The 23,092-nt window shown below is 38.7% G+C and overlaps 1 protein-coding gene across 1 annotated transcript in view; it reads left to right on the forward strand.

Annotated features, from left to right (window-relative positions):
- The window catches only part of LOC102501475 (phospholipid-transporting ATPase IG-like), a 348,220-nt gene that overhangs the window by 317,003 nt on the left and 8,125 nt on the right, over positions 1 to 23,092 (forward strand). Inside the window, 10 exon segments of the mRNA XM_027776689.1 lie at positions 4,068 to 4,105; positions 7,817 to 7,905; positions 9,177 to 9,243; positions 9,891 to 10,006; positions 10,123 to 10,192; positions 11,756 to 11,848; positions 14,448 to 14,540; positions 16,935 to 17,060; positions 17,870 to 18,091; positions 21,474 to 21,566. Coding sequence (XP_027632490.1) covers positions 4,068 to 4,105; positions 7,817 to 7,905; positions 9,177 to 9,243; positions 9,891 to 10,006; positions 10,123 to 10,192; positions 11,756 to 11,848; positions 14,448 to 14,540; positions 16,935 to 17,060; positions 17,870 to 18,091; positions 21,474 to 21,566 — 1,007 coding nt within the window.

Raw genomic sequence — 23,092 nt, forward strand, 5'->3', positions numbered from 1 at the left:
AAGAAAATCTTTAAAAAAGAGTCATCATTTTTATTTGTGGTAGTTTTTTGTTGTTTATTTTTTATTTGCATCAAATAAAATCCTGCAATCTTACCTGGCCCTTAGCAGGATGTAATAAATGTTTGTTGAATTAACATTGAATACAGGAGAGACTAATTGAAGGACGTTATCAGTGAGTAATAACATGTAAAATGTGACTTGAGCTCCTAAACCCATATCTCTAGTCTAGGTCTTTCTCCCAAGCCTCAGACCTGTATTTGCTTCCTTGAATTTCCCACAGGCAACTCAGACTCAATATTAACTCTTTTCTCCTGTAAATCTTCTTGTTCTCAGCTCAGTGAACGGCACTCAGAGGCCCAAGTCTGGGACCTTGGCTCCTCCTCTCTCTTGCTCCATCTCTAATTGGTCAAAAAACTTATGTGTCCTGTAGATTTTTGCTTCCCAAATGCCTCTTAATCCCATCTATTTCTTTTCATCTCCACACCATCCTTATTGCTACTCTTGTAGTCCAAGGTAACATCATCTGTTGTCTTGACAATAGCAACAGTCTCCCTATCTCCCCACTGTCTCTGCCCACTTTTCTTTCCTTTTTCTGGATGTCTTACTTTATGAACTTTATACATAGTGTTCTCTTTCTGGAATACTATTTTCTTCTCTATCTCTTTCTCTCTTGCTAGCTCCTATTCTTCCATCACAGTTCCTGTCTATAGGCCACCACCTTCAGGTACACTTTACCTCCCTGCCCCTCATCCTCCCCTGCACCCCAGTTTGGTTAGGTGTTCATGCCATGTATAACAAGCTCCTCTACTTATCTTATCAACTTCGGTGTAGTTGCCTGTTGCTATCTCTCTTGCTAAACAGAGCTTATACAGACTATAAGCTCTGTAAAGATAAGGACTGTGTGTAATTCATCTTGGTATCCCTGAACAGAGCTTAGCATGTAGTATAGGTGCGCAGTCATTTTATATATATTTACATTGTAGAAAGAATGAATGTATCTATTTTGCTTTTCAGAAAATTATATGTTCCTTCTAATTTGTGTATGTATACCTTTTGGATCTCTTAAAACATTTGCAAAGAATTCATTAAGAAACCCATAATTGCTCCTAAGTTACCTTTAGAAATATGTTTTTTTTTTTTTGTAGAGGTTTTTGCTGTAGGGTGCATGCGCTCGCCAGACCGACAGAGACAGAGAGACAGAGAGATAGAAAGCAAGAAATCACCCTTCGGGGGGATGGCCATGCCGCAATCCCTTCTCCTCCATTCTCTTCTCAGGATCTTGGGCACACTTGTACGCAGGTCCGGTGTGAGTTTTAAGCCACCAGGTCCAGGACATGAACCACGGTAGACTACATGGGAGTCCAGCGACATAGCCATTACGCTAACTGCTGGTCCCATTAGAAATATGTTTTGACCTCTGTATTTTAGTTTTCTTTAGAGGGGGGCATATCAGTATTTATTGAGAAATTGATTTTATATGGTAATTGCCAATAAGTCTAATTTAATATACAGGAGAATCATGGTGTATGGAAAACATGCCAGGCATGTGTGCATCTATGCTCAAAATTCTGATGGAGGATGGAGAAACAGCGTGACTATGCTCCATAGAGGGATGTTTTCTCCCTCTCTGTCTCTCCCTGATGAGTACAAATGCTCTGACAAATTTTTATTTTTAAAAAATCATTTCCTTTTATCATTATCGTTGTTTTTAAATTGACCATAGTAAGACACAGAGAGAGGGTGAGAAAAAGAGAGAGAGGGCAAGAGAGAGAGAAAACGAGAAAGTAAGCCACCAGGTCTAGGACTTGAACCGTGGTCAGCCACATGGGAGTTCAGTGCCTTTAATCATCAAGCCACCTGCTGGCCCCTGCCCTGACAAATATTTTTAACAAGTAAGTATTCCTTATGGAGATATCTATATCTATATCTATCTATCTATCTATCTATATATAAATATATATACACACACACACACACACACACACACACACACACATATGTATACATATGTATGTATTTATACACACACATAAATTTTATATATATAAAATATAAAAAACCTTTTAAATAAATGAAAGTGAAGTATAGAGTCCAGAAAACAGGACAGCCTGGCCTTTCCATCAGTGTGCCTGGCACGGGTACTTGCTAAGGAAGAAAGGATAATAGCAAATGTTCCTTCCATGGAAAGAGGAAATGCATGTATGTCGGGTGGGTGACAGCTTTTGCAGCTGCCCAAGAATAAGGAACTTATCCAAGCTAGCCTTTGGCTGGGCCATATCATACCCTTGGTTTTGTAGTAACATCTAGACTCCTTGATTGATAATACTGGGCTCGGGAACCAGCCGTTAGCGTAATGGCTATGTCGCTGGACTCCCACGTAGTCGACCACGGTTTGCGTCCTGGACCCGGTGGCTTAAAACTCACGCCGGGCGCGTGTGCATGCGTGCCCAAGATCCCGAGAGGAGAATGGAGGGGAAGGGATTGCGGCGTGACCATACCCCCTGGGGGGTGATTTCTCGCTTTCTGTCTCTATGTCTCTCTCTGTCTGGCGAGCACACGTGCCCTATAGTGAAAACCTCTCCAAAAAAAGAAAAAGAAAAAAAAATAATACCAGGCTCTTGACCAGCAGACAGTGTAATGGTTATGTCACTGGACTCCCACATAGTCGACCACGGTTTGCGTCCTGGACCCGGTGGCTTAAAACTCACGCCGGGCGCGTGTGCATGCGTGCCCAAGATCCCGAGAGGAGAATGGAGGAGAAAGGATTGCAAAGTGACCATCCCCCTTGGGGGGTGGTTTCTCACTTTCTGTCTCCCTGTCTCTCTCTCTCTGGTGTGCACACGCGCCCTAGAGCAAAACTCTCTCTTAAAAAATAATAATACAGGGTTCACCCTTTGTAATCTGAATATTTTTTAATTGCCAGAGGGCACATATACTCACCAGAGGGAGACAGAGAGAGAGGGAGAGGGAGAAAGCACCCTCAATGGGACATAGTCATGCTATTATCCATTCTCCTTCATTTGTCCATCCTGTTTGGATTTGGGGTATATACACAGATGCACCTAGTGTGTTTTCCAAGCTCCTGAGGCTGGGAATTGAACTCCCTTAACTACTAGGTTATGAGGCTGGCTCATAAACTGATCAATTTTACAAATAAGGATTGAAGCTTTGAATTTTGATACAGTCTTTTAAAGGCATTTGAACTTGCTGTGGAAATGTTTTATATAAAACATTTATTGGAAGCATGTATTCTGACAACAGACTGTATAGATTTGCTTCCTGTACGTCTGCTTCCTGGACAAGATACCTTAGTTCCTTAGTTTTCATTATCTAGAAAATGGAGGTAGAGTGGTTGCCTATCTCTTAGGGCAATTTTGAGGATTAGAAAAGAAAACGCATGTGTAAGGGATGAAACAGCACCTGGTATGTAGTTAAGTGCCAAATAACTGTTAGAAGGTCTTGTTACTAAGTTAAATTTAGATTAAAAAAAAAACTCTTTCTGGTCCGGTTAAACAATGAACTAGTCAAATTAAATGTGTATGTGTCACGATAAACACTAAATCTGCAAAAAGTGATGAGCACTCGTACCTAGCTCTGTGCTTGGCAATTAAGTGAATGTTTGGTGAGTGAGAGAATGAATGAATCATAGTAAAACCATGCTCAATAAAAAGCTGCATTTATATGGATATGTCTAAGCAATCACTGTCTTCTGTAGTGTGATTTAATAATACTAATGTAAAAATGTTAATAATACTAATGTAAAAATGTTGCAGTATTAACAATCTATTTAATAAATATGCATGTGTGGAAGAGAGTGGGTGAAGGAGGAGAGTCTGAGGAAGGGCATTAAGGAAAAAAACAGAGAGGCAAGGCATTTATGGGACAAAGAAATGGGTTATTATCTGTTGAAGATAATGTGTATACTATTCTCAACTGGACTGGTGTTAGAATATTCACTTTGCAAGCTAAGTGACAGATGTGATAGAATGTGTAAAAGAAATTGAAATTTTAAAAAAGTGCTGACTTTAATACTTATTTGAAAATTTTCTTTCACATTTTTCTAACAGGGAAGAAGACTTGGAGACAAAATTAGAGAAATTGGTTTGTTTGTTTGTTTTGATTTTTGTTTTTTTTGTTTTCCAGAATTGGGATGAGAATTGGAAACCATATTTTTTTATTCCCTAGACCAATAAGGTGCATTTGAAAACTTATTTTAATGTAAAGGAAAGAAATTGCTGTTGTTTGTGTTTAATTGCTGGCATGTCCTTGGATTTATGAACAGTTTCTCAAGTTCTGGCTTAAGTTCAGAATCATTTCTGTAGCATATTTTATATAAATTCTTTCTTTTTTAAAATTTATTTTTAAAAACATTTAAAAATATTTGCTAGAGGCACATGTGTTTGCCGGGGAGAGAGAGAGAATCCCCTTATGGGAGATGGTCAAGCTGCAGTCCCTTCTTCTCCATTTCTCCCTATTTTCAGGATTTTGGGCATGCACATGCGTGGACCTGGAGTGTTTCTCAAGCTGCAGAGTCCAAGACTCAAACCTCATAGTTGGTCAGGCAGGATCCAGACTCCTTACCTGCCATGCCTCTGGCTGACCCAGAATATAAATTCTCTTTGCCGTCGCCTGTCCTCATCTCAATAAACCTAAATAATTGTTTCAACTTTCTATAGAATAAAAGCAGCTTTATTTCTTGAGCAATCCCAGTCTAGCAAGTATGAAGAGAGGACAGGTTCTAATGGGGCATACAGAGGCTAACTCTGGGCTCAAAAAAGGCATGCATGGGAACCAGCAGTTAGCGTAATGGCTATGTCGCTGGACTCCCACGTAGTCGACCGCAGTTCACATCCCAGACCCGGTGGCTTAGAACTCACGCCGGGCGCGTGTGCGTGCGTGCCCAAGATCTCGAGAGGAGAATGGAGGAGAAGGGATTGCTGTGTGGCCATCCCCCCTGGGGGGTGATTTCTCACTTTCTGTCTCTATGTCTCTCTCTGTCTGTCTGGCGAGCGCACACACCCTATAGCGAAAACCTCTCTCTCAAAAAAAAAAAAAAAGGCATGCATTTGGTTATTGATAGATACCAGGTTCCTTCCTTTCAGTTATCCTTGGTAGTCTGGTATCTGCAGAGTCGCTTCATCATAGCTGCAAGTCCTCACGTTTTCTTTGCCTGTTCTTTATGGTAAACAAAGAGAAAAAAACCTGTTTCCAAGAGGCAGTGTAGCATAAGTCGTACAAATTGTAGAACTAGATTATCTGGATTTTAATCTTAATTCCATTTCTTACTGCCTGCATAACGTTAGATACATTCCCTGAAGCTCAGTTTCTCTATCTATAAAATAATAGAGGCTGGCAGGTGGTTTGGTGGTTGGGGGGCTAGACATCCATGTGGGTGACTGCAGTTCGAGTCCTAGACCTGGTGGCTTGCTTTCTCACTTTCCCTCTCTCTCCTTGGTCAAATAAAAAAATAATAATGCTGAATAAAAGTAAATAAAACAGTTCTTTAAAACGGGGATAATAATATCACATCTTCATCATGGAGATAGGGTAAAGATAAAATAATCTAATGTTTGCAAAGCACTTGGAGCAGTGTGTGGTAAATGCTAGCATTCTAAGTAATTTATCTATTGATAATTATTATTCTTTTTAAAGAGATTTTTGCTATAGGGAATGTGTGCTTGCTGGAGAGACAGAGACAGACAGACAGAAAGCGAGAAATCACCTGCTGGGGAATGGCCACACCACAATCCCTTCTCCTCTATATTCCTAGTGAATGGCCCTTGCTGATATACCAGGCCTGGTTAGCATGTCATACAGTCATAACTTCTGGTTTTAAGAACGAAGCTTGGAGAATGCCCAATACCAATGTCTTATAGTCATTCAATTTTGGTTTCAACTCATGATGCCTTAATATTTCTCTATATGGATCTATTCAGTTCCATAGTCTCAGGGGAAAAATATGAAGGTGTGACCATACATTTTCTTGGTGGGGTTATAGCTGTTAAACACAGTTCCAACTGCATTCTTCTGATTTGAATCAGTTTGTATAATCCTTAGGAATTTAAAAGTATAAATTGATGTTTCAAATCTTTCTTCACCTGTATTTCCAAAACCTGTTAGGAGTAAATGGAGTATGCAGTATTTTGTCTTAATTATGCTATTAGAATAATGATAACAAGATAACATGTGCCAGATGACAAACCCAAGTACATCCTGGAAGTGGGATCATGATAAAGGTGGCACATAGACTTGACTTTGTTTCATTGTTCATTAAGTATGTGGCCTTAGCCACATTACTAAACCTCTCCAAGCCCCTATCTTCCCACCTTTAGAATGGGGATAAGAGGACCAGCAGTTAGTATAATGGTTATGTCAATGGACTCCCATGTAGTCGACTGTGGTTCGAGTCCTGAACCCAGTGACTTAAACTCATGCCAGGCACGTGTGCATGCGTGCCCAAGATCCCGAGAGGAGAATGGAGGAGAAGGGATTGTGGTGTGGACATCCTCCCTGGGGGGTGATTTCTTGCTTCCTGTCTCTCTGTCTCTCTCTGTCTATCTGGTGAGCGCACGCACCCTAGAGCAAAAACCTCTCCAAAAAAAAAAAAAATGGGGATAAGAATGCCACAACTTGCTCAATTGCCTTGAGGATTAGATATAATGAGGCATGTTATGCAATTAAGATGATGCTTACCCAATATATAGAAAGTTATCAATAGGGCCAGCCAGTGGTGTGGTGGTTAAGGCACCTGGATCCCACATGGTAGACTTCACAGTTCAAGTTCCAGACCTGGAAGCTTGAAAAACATGCCAGGCACATTGTGTGCATTCCCAAAGTCCTGAGAGGAGAGTGGAGGACAGGGGATGGCAGCGTGGCTATCCCTCTGGGATGCTTTCTTACTTTCCCTCTCTATCTCTCTCTTTGGTTAGTGCAGATAAGCTATAGCAAAGCTATAAAAAAAAGAGAAAGTTGTCAATAAATGTTTCTTTTCACTTATTTGTAATAAATAGGTCAAAATTTGCAGACATGTTATTTAGCTGATAGGTCCTACACTTTGTTTTGGGTTATAATTGTTATAGAGCAATGCTACACTTACTTAAAAGTCAGGCTTTTGGCAAGCTCAGCTGTCCAGGACAGGGACCTCAGGAATATACATGAAATTTTTCAAAAGGTCAGATAACAATCACAGATTTCATGCAATTGACTCTGTAGGCCAATCCAAGTCTTTTAAAGTCTGCAAAATAAGGCAGAATTTTAGGAGCAAGGAGGCCACTGACAGCATCAACTGACATGGCAGGGAGTAGAGACAGAGGTGTATAAGTTACAGCCATTCCAAGTAAGAAGAGTTCTGCAGGTTAGTAGCCCTGGAGCATTATTAGAGTTTATCACATTCGAGCTTATAATGCCACTGAGCCATTAGGAAAAGAATCAATTACGTAGTGTGTAAAAAATTCAAGGATGCAGGTAGTATTTTCTAGAAAGGTATTCTTCAAAAATCATCATGCTTAAAAAGCTATTTTAGTTCTACAATGAATAAACTTTACTTATCTCTAAAACCGCCAAAATTACCAAAGTGCCAAATAAACAGAAATTAATGTGTAAGAGACATTTTAATTAATGCCTTAAATCTGCCCTCTTTCTCAAATCAAATGATTTCTTACTAGCCCGTATCAAAGTTATTTTTGAAAAAAATATAGTGTTATTTTTCAGTTTAACTACACAGTTAGGATCTCGAGTATGCTTAATTTAATTTGGGCATCCTTGAAGAACTCTACCTACATAGATGCTATTTTAACTTTTATTTTCATTGTTTCAGATTGAAGTGGTGCATGATTGTCTGGAGAAGAGAAATCCTACCCAGCCTTCCAGTTTGAACAATAACAACAGCGTGGATATTTTGAAGAAGTATCCTTTATTTATTAAAATAAATTGTCATACACATCTATCTTTGGGTGTCTCTGGTTCAGTGTTCAAGGGCTGTGCCAAGTTAAATCCAATGGGAGACTTATTGAGAAGAAGAAAAATGAATATGAAATACGTTGATTAGAAATCACATTGAAAGGAAAATATATTTTATTTGAGAGACAGGAAACAAAATTATTACAGAAACTTAAGTATGAACTATTCTTTACAAGACCAGTAAAATAAATCTAGTGAATCTTTTAGAAAATTTTAGAACATTATCGAGAGAAGGAAAAATGGGGCCTAAAATACTAATATCATTTCCTTTTTGTGAGCAAGCATACTAAAGCTCAAAAACCATGCTGTCCAGGGACCAGCAGTTGGTGTAATGGCTATGTTGTTGGACTCCCATGTAGTCAACCGCTGTTTGACTCCCGGACTTGGTGGCTTAAACTCACGCTGGGTGTGTGTGTGTGCGTGCGTGCCCAAGTTCCAGAGAGGAGAATGGAGGAGAAGGGATTGTGATGTGAACACTCCCCATGGAGGGTACATTCTCACTTTCCTTTTTTTTTTCTCTCTCTCTCTTTGACAAGGATATATGCTCTCTGGCATATTAAAGATTAAAAGTATTAGGAACCAGAAAAAAACCCTACAACAACAACAAAACAAAACAAAACTATGCTGTTCAAAACACATGAAAACCTCATTGTAGGAATAGATTTTGTGAGCTTTTATACATTCATTCGTATTCTTAGTGAGTTAGAAATAAAGTTTTGTTTCTACTAACCAACATCTCCTTCCTCTCCTCCTCCCAGTGGTTATATGTCAATAAAAAGAGAAAAGAATAAGGGAAACTAAAGAAGCAAAAATAAAAAAGCTTTTTCAAGTTGGTAATATCCAACTTTGAATATCCCCCTTTCTTTCAAATATGTATGTAAATAAAAATTTATTGATTGATTGATTGATTGATTGTGATTTTCAAGCCACTGGGTCTGGGACCTGAACTGCAGTTGGCCGTGTGGGAACCCAACACCTTAACTGCTGCTATACCACCTGCTAGCCCTCTTTCAAATGTATTTTAGAGTCTTGTGGGTGGTATTCATTATAGAATCCATAAAATTAATTTCATGTTCCCATGATAAAAGCGAAACCCTTAGTAGTTCCTATTCATTAACTGTTTTTACATTCTGCAGTTTATAATGATAATAATTGAAGCATTGCAATACAATTCCAAAGTAAAAAAATAACTAATAAATGTGGTCATTTCATTCTAGCCATGTCCTACACGAGCTGATACAGACTGAGAGAGTGTATGTTCGGGAGTTGTTTACAGTTTTGTTGGTAAGTGACACAAATTATATCTTCCCCAGTGTTCTCTTGCTAATTCATTAGAAAATGTGTTGGACAGTCTTCTATTTCTGTCTCTTTTTTTTGATCGCCACATGGCAGCCATTTTATTTCTTCTATTGATTGAGGCTAACTGTGGGTTACATGTGCATGTTCAGGTTATCCCTCAGTAGTGGGAATGATTAATTCAGAATTTATTACAGAAGAGAGAAGCTGTTCTCTCAAAGATACAGAAGATTGTTACCATTATTCCCAGGGTTCTATTTAGAGATTGTGATGTAAAGGATGGAATAAAAATATCTGTTTGACACAAATGTCATGATTTAAATTTGGTCTGGAAAAAACTGAACACTTATTGTCAGCTGAGGGAGAACTTGACAACCTGTAATATAATTGTTCATGCTTGGTTTCTAATGTGTTACTTATACTATAAGTTGCCTTGAAGGCCAACCCTTGACCTCTCTGTCCTGACTTCTAAAAAAGAGTCATGGATAACTTTGGGAGCTAGGAGACTTGAATGTTAAAAGTCTGATAGCTTGACCTACAGATCCTCTCTATATTTGCCTTATCTACACTTCTGATGCCCAATCAAATGTTAATGTTAATATTTTTAGATTCATACATGTATTTATTTTGGGTAGGGATATAGAGCAGAAATGGATAACCCAGACATGTTTGATCTTATGCCACCTCTACTAAGAAATAAAAAGGACGTTCTCTTTGGGAATATGGCAGAAATATATGAATTCCATAACAAGTATGTATTTGCTAAATTGAATATTTCTTTTTCATGATATTATTTAAAGAGATAAGGACTGATTTATTACATTTCACATAAAATCATGTTAATTTTTTTCTCTGAAATTTTCACAGCATTTTCATGGGTAGTCTGGAAAATTGTGCTGATGCTCCAGAAAGAGTGGGACCTTGTTTCCTGGAAAGGGTTAGTTAAATTATTTTCTATGAATATAAAAATATGAGCCATTAAAATGGCAGTTGATGTATAAGAACAGATTTGGAGACAAGTTAGGTATAGCTTTGTAATGTCTTTTTGTTTATGGAGAAGACCTATAATTCCAGCAAGTATTATTTCTAGGTTTTATTATTTTTCATGAAAGAGAAAGACAAAGGCCCACTCCTAGCCTCAGCCAGACAGGATCACGGACACCCATGCACATTCAGCATTCACAGGGAGGCGTTGGGTCATGAACTCTGAACATTCCCATGTGATCTCAGGATTGCAGAGCATTGCATGCCACTGCGCCTCCATTGCTGGCCCTTTCAGAATATTTTTTACTTAACCCTTCTATGCTTGTTTAGTTCTTCTTCCTGAAAGATCAGTTCCATCTTGATTTGGGAATCAGTTCAATAGAGGGGATCGTTAAAAACTTCAAAATAAGTATCTTATCCCAGAAACTGTTTACGAAATTAAGAGAATGAGGCTAAGAAAGAACCGTGTGTCATTATCTTCCTCAACAAGTTCTGCCTGAAGACACATTTATTCTTTGGCCTAATTGTCCCCGAACTTCCTCAAGCAACAGCAGTCTAGCTTCCTTTTGGATTGTTTTTATATAACATCTATACTACTCACTGGAGATTTTCTTCTTATTGTGCATCTTTAAGCATGTACATTCATTTTTTCCTCAACTTGATCGAAGCAGATCCCCTTTGAGATAGGGTATAAGTATTCTACCTTTGTATTTCCCATAAGGTTAGAAGAATTCTTGGCAACCAGTAATGGTTTAATACATACTTAATGATAAAATGTTCATTCATTTAACAGTCATCTACTGAACACCTACTATGCACCAGGTACTGTACTAAGCAATGTGCATACCAAAGCCAACACCATTTAGGTTTCTGAACTAGGAAACCATTAATTGTGTACAGGATCAGTTGCAATACATTAGAGATATATAAATGATCCCATGGGATCCCAGAAGAGGAGCATCTTACATAGAGTGTGTTATAAACTATAGCTTTATGAGATGAATGTTAAAGAATGAACTAGGAGGTAGCACATTAGATAAGGGTCAGAGAAAGATTATCACAGTCAGATGCCTAGGTAGTTATTATATAATGATGTCCCAGTGATGAACCAAGGCCTGTATGATCTAACTTGGAAATTAGCTGTGAATTTGTTCATTAGGGACCTGAGACACTAATAGCATATAAAGAGCCTATTATTGGTACCCTATTAGTGCATAGCTATAAAGTAACAGTCTGCGTTTATAGTTCATATACAGAAGACTTTTCTCCTTCTTATTCTTGAACTTAGTCATTGGAAGTTAAGAAAATATTTGGATATTTATGTATCACTCTACCAGGTCCAACAGGCATGTTGTTCATGGATTACAAAGAGATTTCTTGACTAGCTGTCCATACAACAGACCCTTTATGCCATGTTCCCTACGAAGCTTGGTCACACTCACTCTTGCTGACTCTTTTTGATAATAAAATTACATTTACAAGTTGGTAACACATTTGAATTTTCTTTTTATTACAGAAGGATGATTTTAATATGTATGCTAAATATTGTCTGAATAAGCCCAGATCAGAGACAATTTGGAGGAAATATTCAGAATGTGCCTTTTTCCAGGTATAGTATATACTTAAGTATTGGATATACTCCTTCTGGAAGATATTGGGATAGTTCTTATTTATAAATTCATTTTCTACTTTAAGTTATATACACATATAGGTTACAGAGCAAGTCTATCCTTCCTAAAATGCATGCAAATGACAACTGCTTTAGTGCTTTTAGCTGCTTCCTTTTGCTATTTACCTCCAAATCACCAAAGGATGTGTATCTTGCCCCTTCCTACTGTAGAAGGTGAGGATTTAGCTCTCTTTCTCTGTCCTGCACTATACCACCATATACACACCAATACTTCTTTTCCTCAAAACTTCCAGTATAGTCTAATTTAAGTTAGATTGATACATAGTATTAAATGATTAAGAGTATGCTATTTTTCTGCCCAGATTAATCATATGGTATAATGTGGTTGCTTTTCCTTCCCCTTTGTTGTTCTTAAAATTGTTTTTTCAATCATATAATTTTCTAGGCACTTTTTATTCTACCCCAACCTCTCCTAGTAGTAGAAGTTATAAAAACATCTTTCCAGTCAATTTAAACACATTGGATTTTCTCTGAATTTCACCTTGGAACAAATCTGTCTGGGGTCATTTGAAATGTTTATCTAGCCTCTATAGGCCTACTGCACAGTTGTCATCCTGGGATCTTGGTGACTGTCATCTGGGGGATTCTCGTCACCTGTCTCTTACATAGACTCTGTTGCTTCCTAGATGTAATATCTTTATCTTTCTTGCTTTAGTCCCTGTTTTGGACACACATTCCATAATTTTACTGAGAGAGTATGCATGGCAAGTTATAATGTTTGAGAGCCACTTGGTAACTATAATCCCTGAATCTTTGGGAATGGGGAAATGTTTCAGGTTTATTATGTTGTAGCATGTATTAATTCTTCATTCTATTTTGAGATTAATGTTCTATTGTATGGATCAATTACTTCTTATTTATACATTTATCAGTTGATAAGAAATTTGAGTTGTTATCACCTTTTTGTTATTATTAATAATGCTACTGCAAAATTTTTTGTACAAGTTTTTGTGTAGGCATGTGTTTTCATTTCTCTTGGCTATATACCTGGGAGGAAAATTGCTGGGTCAGATGGTAACTCTATGTTGAACTTTTTGAAGGACTGCTAAGCTGTTTTCCAAAGTTACAACACCATTGTATATTCCCACCAGCAGTAAATGTGGGTACTTACTTCTCCACATATACTTGTCTTATAGATTATTATTTAATTACTTCTTAAGCAGACTTTCAAAAATCATTTTTGAGCCTCACCTTTGCTCCCATTTTTGGAGCCACTTGGTAACTATAATCCCTGAATCTTTGGGAATGGGGAAATGTTCCGTAACATGTTCCATAACATAAATTGATTAGTTCTTTGACTTTTCCCCCTATAAACTTGACATTTACTTTTCTCCATTGTGGTCAGTTGTTTACCACTTATCAGCTTGGTTTCTTTCTTTCTTTTTTTTTTTGGAGAAGTTTTTACTATATGGAGTGTGCACTCACCAGAAAGATAGAGACAGACAGAGAGATAGCGAGAAATCATCATCGATGGGGGATGGCCATGCCGCAATTCCTTCTCCTCCATTCTCCTCTTGGGATCTTAGGCATGCACACACATGCGCCTAGCATGAGTTTAAGCCTCCGGGCCCGGGACTCAAACTGCAGTCAACTATATGGGAGTTCAGTGACATAGCCATTATGCTAACTGCTGGTCCCTTGGTTTCTAATCTCCTAATTTTGCCAACGTTTTCTCCTTTCTCATATACATTGTAACTTTGGATTTTTGCTGTGTAAAGTATAACTTTTCCATCATAAATGCAATCTGAATGCATGTATCAGTCCATCACCTATAACCATATATTATTGATAATTCTTGTTTGAATCAGATAGAGTTCTTGTAGAATGAGGTATTTTTTGGATTTTGTCCATTTTCATAGGAGGGCCCAGATCTTATTTGGATATATCTTCTCCCAATCCCTTTGTGTTCTGCACTTCTTATATGAACATTTTATGCTAACCAGCCCCATCTTGCTCTAATTATGGACACTACAATATTCCCAGGACCCAGTGTCATGACCCTTATATTTATAGTGGCAGTGATTCAATCACTGGATGAAATATAGCACCACTTGATCAAGGCTGTATTTTTCTTGTGATATTAAAAAAAATGTTCTCATACTGAGTCTGATTTACGTTCAGCACAACCTATTTCTTTTCTTTGCCTGTGGAACTGAGTCTTTTGTTAATTTTTTTGTTCATATTAAAAAACTTTTAAATCATATTAATCTGTTGCTGTTCCTTGCTTTCTCACCTTTTAAGCAGTCCATATTGATGTGAATTTAAATGTGAAAACCTTTTCATCTTTGAGATGTTGGAACTTTCTACCTTCCAAATTCTCAAAATATTTTTACTATAGTTTTCTGGATATATTATGTCTTATAATTTCTAAATGGTATATAACAGTGGTTTTTTTTCCATATAAATATTGCTTGAGATGTGAGAAACATTCACACAGTAGGTCTAATCTATGAACACTTGGCATTTTCACAGGTATATGTCATAATTTAATTTGATGATAATTATCTTTTAATGACAGGAATGTCAAAGAAAATTAAAACACAGACTTGGTCTGGATTCATATTTACTCAAACCAGTGCAACGAATCACTAAATATCAGTTACTATTGAAGGAAATTACCTGGAGTACTTCTTTCTTTCTTTACTTTTTTGGATCAGATATGACAAAGCTATTGAAAAGTAAATAACTGACTAGAAAGCTCTAGAAATATATGGGGTCAATGACTGGGAAGACTGGATTTAGGAATAGAATTAGTGCAGTGTGCTCCTTCAGTTTACTGTGGTTGTGCAAATGCCACAGACGTAGATGTTAGGTTGAGAATATCTGGAGTCTTAGCATGTAATTCTCTATAGAAGTACATTGATTTATGTATAATGTTTCACTGAGTAACTTTTAATATCATTAAGAAGAACTAAACAAACCAATATTTCTTATAGTTTAAAAATTATTTATTTATTTATTTATTTATTTTTTTGAGAGCTTTTGCTACAGGGCACATGTGCTTGCCAGAAAGACACAGAGAGACAGAGAGAGAGAAAGCGAGAAATCACTCCCCCCCCAGGGTGGATGGTCACACCACAATCCCTTCTCCTCCATTCTCCTCTTGGTATCTTGGGCACTCATGCACATGTGCCTGGCATGAGTTTAAGCCACCGGGTTCAGGACATGGGCCATGGTCAACTATATGGGAGCCCAGAGACATAGCCATTATGCCAACTGTTGGTCCCTATTTATTTAATTTTATTTATTATTATTATTATTAAATTTGACCAGAGAGAGACAGAGAAAGAGAGGGAAACTGAGAAAGCAAGCCACTGGGTCCAGTATTTGAACTGCAGTTGGCCATGTGGGAGTCCAGTGCATTTTAAACCCCACGCCACCTGCTGGTTCCCTTCTTATAGTTTTTAAAGTTCATTTATTTCTTCCATGAGCAAAGAGAGAAACAGAGACAGCACATCCAACAGGGTCTTCATGCCATGACCCAATCCCGGACTCAGCCAGCCCTGGGCACGCATATGCCTGAAGTAGTCAGGGAGGTCTCTGGATGCAAACCTGGAACTTTTCCTAAACCCCACGCCACCTGCTGGTTCCCTTCTTATAGTTTTTAAAGTTCATTTATTTCTTCCATGAGCAAAGAGAGAAACAGAGACAGCACATCCAACAGGGTCTTCATGCCATGACCCAATCCCGGACTCAGCCAGCCCTGGGCACGCATATGCCTGAAGTAGTCAGGGAGGTCTCTGGATGCAAACCTGGAACTTTTCCATGTGGGCAAGCCTTGCAGACTGTCCATTTTATTTCTATGCCACCTTCCTGCTTCCCTATTTCTTATAGATTTGAGATTGTATTTCATATGAACCTTCTGGATGCAAACCTGGAACTTTCCCATGGGCAAACCTTGCAGACTGTCTCATTTTACTGCTATGCCACCTTCCTGCCCCCCTAACTATTATAGTTTTAAGATTGTATTTCATATGAGCCTTCTCAGTGAAAAGTGCAAATATCTCTCCCCTAGTGTAATGTGAAAGGTTTGGTAAAATCTGTGTTAGGTATAAAATATAATACGGCTTGTTTAAAAATGTATATTCACTATGTTCTATGTCATAACGTATTTTGGATACACAAATTATTGTATATAGAGGAAAGAAAAACCAAATATACTGTTTGAAAAACTAATCTGTGAGTGTGTGTGGGTATGTATGGTTGATTTTTGCCAGAGGAAGTGTGTGCTAACCAGAGAGAAGGGAGAGAGAGCAAGAGAGGGAAGGAGGAAAAGGAAGAAAGCACCCCTCAATAGGGTGTGGTCATGCTGAAATCTCTTCTCTTCCATTTACCTTTCTTGTTAAGATTTTAGTCATGCACACAGACATGCCTGGTATGTTTCTCAAGCCACTGGGATCAGGATTCTAGCCACATGCTCAGCCATGAGGGATCTAGCTCCCTTACCCACCAGACTGTGGGCACGGCCCTCTAGTGTGTTTTGGGCATTCAGTTTCAAAAGCACTGAATGTCCTTTGTATCATACTTTTTAGCACTATTCCATTTCTTTTCCAGTTTTGACATTATCATTAAATATAATATTAATGTGACAAAGCACATATAAAGAAAATTATTCTGCAAAATGACTTGTCTTTGGATTCCTGCTTGAAAGCATATTAGCTGTAAATTTGTTAACTTTCTCCAGTTATTAATAGCTGCCCTAGGGCCAGCAGTTGGCATGGTGGACTCCTGTATGATCGACTGTAGTTTGAGTCCTGAACCTGACAGCTTGAAACTCATGCCAGGCATGTGTGCATATGTGCCCAGAATCCTGAGAGGGGAATGGACAAAGGATTGCAGCATGGCCATCCCCCCTGGGGGGTGATTTCTTGCTTTCCTTCTCTCTCCACCTCTCTGGTGAGTATGCATGCCCTACTCTCTGGTGAATATGCATGCCCTACAGCAAAAGTGTCTCTTAAAAAAAACCTGCCTTATATTAAGTATAATTCCTAACTTCTAATTACAGGAACTCTTGAAATGTAGCAAAGACGGTGAAGGATCCAATCAATTAAAGGAGGCACTTGACACAATGCTGGATTTACTGAAGTCAGTTAATGACTCCATGCATCAGATTGCAATAAATGGCTATATCGTAATCAGATTGCAATAACTGTTGGAATTTTAGGAGGTAACCATATCAACATCCTCTCTTCTTTGAACCAATCAAGAAATAACATATAAGAGACAGAAAATAGTGGCCAAATATTAGCCAAGTATTATTATTAATTTCAATATTGTTAATATAAACTAATAGAAATAGAAATATTACAAATTTTAGGTTGTGGGAAAGTCATGATGTAGTTTCTGTTTTTCTATGCAAAACTGCATCATGACTTTCCCAACACACCAATGTTATTGAACATGCTAAGAGGAGAATTGGTTTCAGATCAGCTGCCAAGTGGATCTATTATGTTTCCCTTGTCACCAACATCATGCCCCAACTCCAGACCTAGGGAGAGTCTGCTTGAAAAAATGTTTGGAACAACTAAGGAGATACATATTGCTGCTTATCCTAGTCCAGGACAGATATGGAAGGAAAGGATCAAATCTTTAGAATCTGCAGCCTTTTAACAGATTAGCTCCTTGGACCGGTGTAGGTTATACACCATCAGCATTGAAAAAGAAATAGAGAGTGTTACCCTCACTGGAATGCTTCCAAATGAGACAATATGAAGCCAAGGGAAAAGGAAATGTATTTTAGCCCTCACCCCCACGATAATTTTGTACATCTGTAATATACAGCATGCATAAAGTAAAAAGTTGTAATCCATACATGTGTAGAAAAACATACAAGTTTTCCTTTAGAATTTTAGTACCTGACTCCCAACACTGCTTTGTTAATGTCAGAGATCTGACTGTAGTTCTACCTTGTACTAAATGGGTTTTGATTTTCTGTTCTAGGGGAACTTAAATGAGCTGGGCAAGATGATAATGCAAGGTGGATTCAGTGTCTGGATAGGACACAAGAAAGGTGCTACAAAAATGAAAGACTTTGCTAGATTCAAACCAATGCAACGACACATTTTCCTGTATGAAAAAGCCATTATTTTTTGTAAAAGACGTGTTGAAAGCGGAGAAGGCTCTGATAGATACCCATCATACAGTTTTAAGCACTGTTTGAAAGTAAGAATTTGAATTCTGTAATGTAATATTGTTTTGTGTGTGTGTGTGTGTGTGTGTATCCCAGTCTGTATACTTTTTTGTTGTTGTTGTTCAGATGAGTGGGTTCTATACTTTATTTACACATCTCTTTGGATATTTTTTCAGTATATATAATTTATAGAGCGTATGTGTGCTCACCAGAGAGAGACAGAGAGACAAAGAGAAAAGGAGAGGGAGAAAACACCCCCTCCATGGGGCATTACCATGTTGCAATCCCTTCTTCTCCATCTCTGCACCCAGTTGGGATTTGGGGTATGCACACACATGTACTCAGCCCACTAGGGCTGGGATTCAAACTGTGTGGTGATATGGGATTCTGCTCTCTTAACCACTAGGCCACAGATTGGCCATGCACATCTCTTTCTATAAAAGAAAATATGAAGTAGAATCCTTTTATAGGAGTCAGATAAAGCAGAACTTCTTTGCTTGAAATGAGTGAGGGAATGCAGTTTGAATCCTTCTTTTCCTCTTTCTGCCCCAAGGGGGCTCCCTAGCAGCCTGCAGAGGACTGGCTCCCAGGGGGCACTCTCTTACCAATGGTGCAAAGTAGAGTTCGTGGTCTTGTTAGCAAGGAGCCTGTATGCTACAGGAGAGATGTAGAGGAAAGAATGTCTTCCTTTTCCTCAATGCAGTTTAAAGACGAATCAATCACTTTTGTGTTTGGCCTATTCCCACCTTCCTTTCTGTATCCCTGCTCCATCCCTAGCACCACCCTTCTCGAGTATCCAAAGCCACCTACTTACATCTGAATCTTTTTTCATGTCTGTCCTGTGCTTTTCTTGGAAATTATTTTATTCTCTCCTATAATCAAATCTGACAGCCTGTCCTAATATTAGTTTTGTTTTAAAATGTGAGCAGTCACTGGTAACCCAGTGATACTTCCCACTGTTTTTGCCGTTAGACAAGAGGAACTTCAATTCACATAAGGCTGTAATTGGCGATTTTGATTTTTGTTTTTAGACCTAATGAATTTTATCTTTCAAATTTTAACTTCTAAAAGCAATAAAGCTTTTGTCATAGAACTGTTGGCAAATAGAGAAAAGAATTATTCTTAATTTCATAGCCACTACCATTCTTATCACTTTTCATGAGCATGTTCATTCACAGTGGTCATCACCAGTCTATTTGAGAATTGATGATCATTTCAGCAGTAGTTGTAAAGAGGAAAAGGCAGTATGACCTGGGATGGGCCTGAAATATTTGACTACCAGATAAGCAGGCTCTGCTTTGAATTCTCCCAGAGGGTCAACAACCCCTCCCTGTTCCTAGCAAGATTTCTGCCCAAGGTCTCATCTCCAAACTCTTTCTGCTACTTGGTGGGCTTAGGCTACTTGGGAGGCCTGGGTTGTATTCTGGGCCCAGTTTAAAAGCTGGGTATAGTGACATGTGCCTGTAATCACAGCTACTTGAGAGGCTGAGGCAGGTAGATCTCAATATAATGAGATCCTGCCTTCAAAAAAAAAAAGTGAGAATACTAACACAAGATAGTGAAGTCATAAGAATTTATACTACAGGGACCAGCAGTTAGCGTAATGGCTATGTCGCTGGACTCCCACGTAGTTGACCGCGGTTCGCGTCCCAGACCCGGTGGCTTAAAACTCACGCCGGGCGCGTGTGCGTGCGTGCCCAAGATCCCGAGAGGAGAATGGAGGAGAAGGGATTGCGGTGTGACCATCCCCGGGGTTGATTTCTCGCTTTCTGTCTCTCTGTCTCTCTGGCAAGTGCACGTGCCCTATAGCAAAAACCTCTCAAAAAAAAAAAAAAAATTGAAACTACAGTGGTTACCATGGAGAAAAAGAGGGTGAGATACATATGAGAAACCTTTCAATGGAAGGTAAATAGGCTTGATAACTCCCAAGATACAAGTAATAAATAATAACTAACATTAGAAGGGAGAAAATATGTCTGGTTCTTTTTGGCCCCCAAATAATGCCTAATATTCTTAATTAAAGAAAATTGTCTTTATGCTTGCAAAGTTTTAGGCCAGGATTCCTGGGAAAATGGTGATGCCACTGACATTTCTGAGGCCTTCTTGTACTTCTTCCTCTTGCTTACCTACCATGGGATTTCAGCATTAAGGAACTGCTAGCATTTCTATCAACATGCTATTATACTTAACAATTAGGGTTATTGGGACCAGCAGTTAGTGTAATGGCTATGTCACTGGACTCCCATGTAGTCGACTGTGGTTCGAGTCCCAGACCCAGCGGCTTGAACTCACGCCCGGTGCGTGTGCGCCCAAGATCCTGAGAAGAGAAAAGAGGAGAAGGGATTGCGGCATGGCCATTCCCCCTGGGGGATGATTTCTTGCTTTCTGTCTCTCTGTCTCTCTCTCTCTCTCTGCCTGGTGAGCACATGTGCCCTATAGCAAAAACCTCTCCAAAAAAAGAAAAGAAAAAAACAATTAGGGTTATTGGTTTCAAAGTCTTACCTTTGGTAGGGAGGATCAGTACAGATACTCTCTTGCTAGGCACCTTCTCTATCACTTTACATAGACTTGTCCTGAGGACATCACAGCAAGCTGGAATCTCATGGTCTAACCATGTTCTTTATTTTTTTTTAATTTCCTGAGGGCACATGCACTTGCCGGGGAGAGAAAGAAAGTGAGATAGTACCTCTCATGGGGCATAGTCATGCCACAATTCCTTCTCTTCCTTTTCTTCCTCCTTTTGGAATTTTAGACATGTATGTACACATTCCTGGCATGTTTTAAAGCCATCAGATTCAGGACTCAAGCTGCACAGTCAGCCATGTGGGATCTAGCTCCTTAAACACCAGGCCATGGGCTGGCCTTTGACCATGTTCTTTTTAATAAGTTTGTGTTTTTTCTTTTTTTCTTCCTTTTTTTTTTTAAAGTTTTTTTTGCCATAGGGTACATGCACTCACTGGAGAGAGAGAGTGAGAAGGAAAGTGAGAAATCACCCCCCTGGGGGAACAGCCACACTGCAATCCCTTCTTTTTTTTTTTTTTTTTTTTAAGAGAGGTTTTGCTATAGGGCGCGTGTGCTTGCCAGAAAGACAGAGAGACAGAAAGCGAGAAATCACCCCCCAGGGAAAAATGGCCATGCCGCAATCCCTTTTCCTCCATCCTCCTCTCGGGATTCTGGGCATGCACGCACACATGCCTGGCGTGAGTTTAAGCCACCGAGTCTGGGCAGGATCTTGGGCACACACGCACACATGCCAAGAACTGCGGTTGACTACATGGGACTCCAGCGACATAGCCATTATGCTAACTGCTGGCCCCAGAAATTCTGTCTCATTTAGAGTATGATGCAGTAGATTTTGTGTAATTTTGTATTAAAAATAAAATGCTCATGAAAATGTTGACTTACTTATTGCAGATGGATGAAGTTGGAATCACTGAATATGTAAAAGGTGATAACCGCAAGTTTGAAATCTGGTATGGTGAGAAGGAGGAAATTTATATCGTCCAGGTTGGTCATTTAAAAATTATTTTAAAAACTGTAACCTGTATTAAGTTACACAAGTCGTCATTTTTAAACAGAAATATTTTTTGTTATGTTTCAAATGTTTCCATTCCTTTCACAAAGGTAACTTAAAATATTATTTGAATATTCTTTGTGATAGTCTTACACATTTTTCCCAGTAACACATTTTCCTTAAATTGAGGTAGGTCTGTGGTGTTCTCTAGGGCTTTAAGTTTTCATGTCTACACAGACTTATCAACCAGAGATGATAGCTTGGCAGGTGCTTCTCTTCCTTATCATGTTTCCAGAGTTACAAAATTAGAACAGGTTTGAGTTTCACTTGTGCTCAGCATTCAAAGGATACCTGATTATAAGACATGAGGCTGTGACAGTTCAGATTTGCTCCCTGCTTCTAAAGAACATAGATATAGCCCTGACCAGAGGTGTTGCAAGGCCTGCCTTATTTCAGGGAAGGGGAAAAGGATCAGAACGTTTGAAGAGAATGTTGCCACTTTGTGATTTGTATCACAACTCGTGATGGGTCAATGTGCTGATTCCTGTTGAAAGTGTTCGGTGTTTTTTGTTTGTTTTAATTCTGTACTAGGTAACTACAGTCCAGAAAAATACTTTTCTTGGTTTAAAATATCATCTTGGTATCATTTAACAAACTTATCTTGTAAGTAATGGAATATTTAAGGAGGCTTTCATGTTATCATCAGTCTCTAAAATTATTCTGTAATAGATTGTTTTTCAAAAATAGTAGAGCTTGTCAGGTTCCACATGGCACCAGCGAACTAGATTTTTCAGGGAATGAAGATTTTCTCCACCTTCCAATATCCATTCAATGTGTTCTTAGATGGATCTAAGAGCACTGTAGCTAAACATCCAAATACTAATAGGGTTAAAATATTCCCCAATATCTACTGAATCTGCTACACCAGCAATCACAACAGAACGGCAAAGAGATTCTAGATCACCTCTGCTTGCTCCAGAACATTTAGACTGAACTTCAAGTATCTGAAAGAAACACACCATCCATCAGATGACAAGAAATCACCGCCGGATCATGAGAAATGTGGGAAAAAGAGAAAATACCTCTCCTCCTAGGGAAAAGAGTAACTCTTCTTCATCCACAAGCAGTTCGGTGAAAATCATGGAAATGTCTGATAAGGAATTCAGATCATTCATAATGTCGAAGCTAACAGAGATGGAAGAGAAGAGAGATAATGAACTGCTAAAGAGAAAGGAGAAAGAAGTTGACGAGTTCCAGGAGATGAGGAAATTCTTGCTAGATCTAAAAGAGGAATTACACACTTTACAAAAGACTAAAACGGAACTGTTAGAGATGAAGTCTATAATACAGGAAGTCAAAATCTCCCTTGAAAGTATTAAAAGCAGACTAGATCATACAGAAAATAGAATCTCAGATGTAGAAGAGAAAATGGCTGGCCTAGGAAAATCCACCACGAAGACTGAGAAAATGGCCCCAAAATTTGAGAATAATATGCAAGAAGTACTGGATACCATCAAAC

The sequence above is a fragment of the Tupaia chinensis genome, unplaced genomic scaffold, assembly GCF_000334495.1.
Source record: "Tupaia chinensis unplaced genomic scaffold, TupChi_1.0 Scaffold000706_1, whole genome shotgun sequence".
Classification (NCBI taxonomy): Eukaryota; Metazoa; Chordata; class Mammalia; order Scandentia; family Tupaiidae; genus Tupaia; species Tupaia belangeri.